Raw genomic sequence first — 4,833 nt, forward strand, 5'->3', positions numbered from 1 at the left:
TAAGACACATAAAGATGTATTTATTGTGTCAGTAAATATTGCATGTAGGATGGTCGTGGCCACATAGAAAATCTGGCCATAGTGCATATTTCCGAATGAAAGGTGCTTTTCTCAAACATTTGGCAGCATCTCTGTCACACTTGCACAGCAGCTTTTCACATTGGTCCTTCAAATCATCTGCAATGAAGAACAGGATTTTCACTCATTTTCAGTCAATTTCTCATTAACATTGTGAATCTCTTTTTACGTTTGCTGTTTCATATCTACATATACAGACATATGGAGAACTCCAGCTATATTTTTGTTTCATTTTTAGCAGTTTGTCTATAATTAGAGAAGTTCAGTAACCGGTTATAAATACCATTTGGGTCATGTTTAAACCTAATTATGTTCAGTGCTTAATAAATTTAGCAGACCAACACCCAAAGTAAGGTTTATGACACAGCTGACCTAAATTAACACTCTTGGTAATCACCAAAATCATTTTTTATATATTTCTGTCATGATAAATTTGCCAGTAAGTGCAAGTTCTTTAGTCAAAACTAGATTTTTAATGTGAAAATATAATTATTGCTGTTATCCACAAAATTCCAAGTTTACTGTTATACAAAAAAGTTGAATAAGAATAGTAAAGTATGTTATTATTTTTTGATTCAGATGCCAAATTACAGTTATTTTCTTTGATTTCTAAACAGAAAAAAAAAAATTTAGTGGATGAATGTTATGCTTGATTCATTTCTGACTTCTCGGTAAAACCCAGTGTGCTAGGTATAAAAACATGAATTCAGTTTCCTATTTGCCTAATAAAAAACAAAACAATTTTAAGATAAGACAAGATTTTGACAGATTTCTAAAATATTTGTTTTGTCTTGTTTTTATGACAGCTGGTCTTTTTGATAAGCAAATACTGTGCTTTATGCCGTTAAGATATCCTGTAAAAATCCTGCTTTTCTCCAATCAACTGTCTCCTGTGTGTCGCACTATGGGAAAGCATGAGCAACCTCATCCTTTCTGTAGCATAAACATGAAGGTGCGGGTGCCCACATGGCAGTTAAGCTGATTATAAGAGTGAGCGATCAAGGGCGATGACCATCTGACTACCAATTTCAAAATAAAATAAATAAATAACACCACTGCAGTGTCCGTAATGGTCTCCGCTGGGGCATTCCTTTCAAAATTGTCTGGTTCTGCCACTGTTTGCCAGTAAGATTACACTAAAGCTATCAGTCTGCCTTTTGTGAATCTTGGTGGAGACATGGAGGGGTAGCAAAGGAAGAATTTATATTGGTGCTGATCTCAATCTCAGTACAATTTTAAAAAAGACAGTTGGACTTAGTGGAGAACATCCTAAAATTCGAACCAATGGAATTAATAAGAGCATCAGCTGTTTTAACTTTAAATCACGGAATGCAAAAAGAAATACCAAAAAATGATAGAAATCGCAATACCACACTCAGCTGTCTTGTCCTCACATGTCCATCGATACTGGCTCAATTTTGTATAGCAGCCAAGACGTTCTGCATCTCCATAACAGCAATCATGTCTGTGGCAACACCTGCACACAGACAGATTAACAACATGATAAATCCATTATTTTGAAAGCTGAACTCAGTCTGATCTCAATCAAGGACAGACAGGGTAAAGAAAACAGTAGGTGGGTGGTTGCAAGGCTGTGGTTTAAATCACACCAAGACTATTTAAAAGGCAGGGCAGGATCACCACATGAGTTTTCACAACAGATAGTTAGAAGTTAACTGGCTTGAGGGGGTGATATGTCTTGTGGTTAAGAAGGAAAAGAAGGAGACGGTAATTAGGATTTGGGTGTGGAATTTTTGGAGTAACTATTGGACCGTGTGAGTCTGCTGAATTTACACAGCATTCCCTCCTTCCATCCCGTCGCACTGCATTTGTGGTTCACTCGACTCATTCAGAAGCGGAAACTGTGCGTACACATCAGGATGTGGATAGACTGGGAAGAACCAACAGCATTTAGGAGGAGAAAATAATATGTACACATTATTTCCTCCTCCTGCGACGAAAGGCTAAACTTCACCCAAGTACTTGGAAGGATATTTTTTGCAAAGCATAATGCATAGGTTGGTTATATATAGTGTCAGCTGATTGTTTACATTTTGGAGTGCACTATCATCAGGTGACCAGATATAGTATCCTCACCAATTTGCATTTTCTTCTGTCAGGTTCTTAAGGGAATGTGATAATAAATGCTGCCTCACCAGTCTGCCCTGTCCTTGGGCCAGCCTTGGCCGCCCAGACCACAATAGCATCCGTAGATCATATAAGCCAAAGCAGATCTCCCTGTGCTGCATTTGATTGCTCCTGCCAACTCAAGCAACCCTCGCTTTGTCCGCTGGGATCTGCGTGTTGCCGCAGAGGCCACAGTCACTGCAAAGAGACACAAACAGCACAAGAGAAGGAAAGAAGTTATCTCTCTGTCCCTACACCGATCCAGTACTGTACTATATATGCTATACTGATTTGGTATTCAACGCAATCTTGATAAAATTATACATTAAAGAGTTGCAAAGACGTTTGTGTTGCTATTTGCTGGCTTTATATCGTAAAATGTATCTGCAAATTGGATTTAGGATATAAGAAACTTTCTGTAGCTGGAATTGAAATGTTCAGACCTCCATTGCAATAGGACTGACTTTCCTGTTACTCTGCCTGAACACCATACTTAAGGCTTAAAATCACAGACAAGTGCATACTATTTTACAGCAAAATCAACATAATTTGCTCCCTTTCAAAAGCGCTCACTGAATCACTGTTCTTGTGTAAACACAGGTAGTTTTCCCCTCAAATGTGCACTGACTACCTCTTGAAATAACTTCTTAAGTGTGTAGTTTTTCACTATGCTTCACTGTGGAGCTCTCTTTTAAAGTAAATAATCACCTTACCAGATAGCAGGAGAAGTATCCGATAAAATGCTGCCATGACATGCAACAGGCAGTTAAAAATCTCATCTGTAAGTGCTCTTCACTTCCACCCTCTGAGTGTAACGCTGAAAGGAGTGGAGAGCTTTTTATAGATGCTGTTCGAATAATCTCCTGAGCATAACCATTGGCTGGAGGCTAATCCAGTGTTTGTGAATCTATGCTCCCCCTAGTGCTTTATTGAAGTTGGACCAATGTTTGTGTTTTTATATCTTTTTAGCATTAACACTGCAATATTGAGAAAACAAAATTTTCTGTTTTTAGTTTTTTGGAGATGTAAGATAAGTCGATGTTTCATAGAAAGACACATATTATTATTAGGGCCCGAGCACAAAAGTGCGAAGGCCCTATTGTATCTGCTCTGTTTCTTATTATTATTATTATTATTATTATTATTATTATTATTATTATTATTATTATTTCGGCAAATGAATCGGCCTTTTGAGGGCCTAAACATGCTCGAAAACTCATGAAATTTTGCAGACTCGTCAGGTCTGGTGAAAATTTACGTATTTTAATGTCCGTAGACATGTCCGGGGAAAATTGGCTCAGTAGCGCCACCTAGAAAAATGAGAAACGCGAGCCCCGAGATGGGTATGACCTACATGTATAAAACTCGGAACACATATCTAACGTTCGGAGACGCACACAAAAAGTCTATTATGGCCATGTCCTAAACCCAACAGGAAGTCCGCCATTTGGAAGTGAAGGTGACATTTTGGCTCTAATTTTGCCATTTCCATGCCTCGAACTTTTGCGAACTCCTCATTGGAATTTCATCGTACAAGCTTCATATTTGGTCAGTCTCAACTACACACCTGGGCCATGTTAAATTGCGGAGCTTTTGAGTTTTCGGGTTACTGTGAGGCCGTGGCGCCACGGCGAATTTCGATGACTCGCCATGAAAATCTTATTGCCTCTCGTTCTGTCATACATTGTCCGACCTTGACCAAAGTGGACACATATGATAAGGCTCCACCCTGAACATATTTCAACTGCCATATTTGACATCAGGGACAGCGCCACCTAGTGGGAACAGGAAATGTCATGTTTTACACTTTGGGGTACAGTATTGTAATGGGTGACATCTGCAGCCTCAAATTTCTCCAGGAAAGCCTTAAGGAGTTGGTCTTGGGTTACAGAGAAAACTGTGAGTTTTCGCTGAAGGGTGTGACCCCAGCTGCATGGCGAACATTGAGGTCTCGCCATGAAGAAACAAATTAGTGTAACTCAATGAAATCCAATCTGATCAGTACCAGATTTTACAGGGATGATGTCAGACCCGCCCTGAACAGATTGATATGCCCATTGTCAGGAATACGTAGAGCGCCACCTAGTGGCAACAGGAAATGTCATGTCTTTCATTTTGTTGTACTGATTTTCACAGGTTCATCGTGGCCACCTCAAAAGCGGTGAATATTAACATCAGTCCCTCGTGATGCTTCAGTGAGAAAATTGTGACTTTAAACTGAGCGGCGCACCCTGGTGGCATCGCGGTTCACCATGACCAATGAAGTGGCTTTTGAGGGGCTTGGAAAGTTTAAAAGTCTTGAAAATTGGCGCACACCTCTAATGTGATGAGGATTTCTTTTTATATGTTCATTTTCCTTGAACAGCGCAAAATGGCTCCACAGCGCCCCCTACAAAATTTCAAAACAACAGCCCCTGCTCTGTGTTTTATGTATGAGGTTGAAACCTGGCAAGCTTATTGGAGATATCAAGATGTACAAAAAGTCTCTTGGAGCAATATCCCAAATCCAACAGGAAGTCAGCCATTTTAAAATCAATGTGTAAATTTGGCGACATTTTCCCTCTTTTCAGGCCTCATACTTTGACGAACTCCTCCAAGGGATTTCATTAGATTTACGCGATCTCCTGT

At 39.5% G+C, this 4,833-nt stretch overlaps 1 protein-coding gene across 1 annotated transcript; it reads right to left on the reverse strand.

The window, feature by feature from the left end:
* Positions 1-3,036, reverse strand: zgc:92162 (group 10 secretory phospholipase A2). The gene is made up of 4 exons (XM_031737384.2): positions 2,919-3,036; positions 2,235-2,403; positions 1,449-1,555; positions 1-177 (listed from the first exon to the last, which is right to left on the reverse strand). Exons 1-4 carry the CDS (start codon positions 2,953-2,955, stop codon positions 29-31), a joined length of 462 nt encoding a protein of 153 aa, XP_031593244.1. The 5' UTR covers positions 2,956-3,036; the 3' UTR covers positions 1-28.
* Positions 3,037-4,833: the final 1,797 nt, after the last annotated feature.

Source organism: Oreochromis aureus, linkage group 4 (genome assembly GCF_013358895.1).
Source record: "Oreochromis aureus strain Israel breed Guangdong linkage group 4, ZZ_aureus, whole genome shotgun sequence".
Taxonomy (NCBI): domain Eukaryota; kingdom Metazoa; phylum Chordata; class Actinopteri; order Cichliformes; family Cichlidae; genus Oreochromis; species Oreochromis aureus.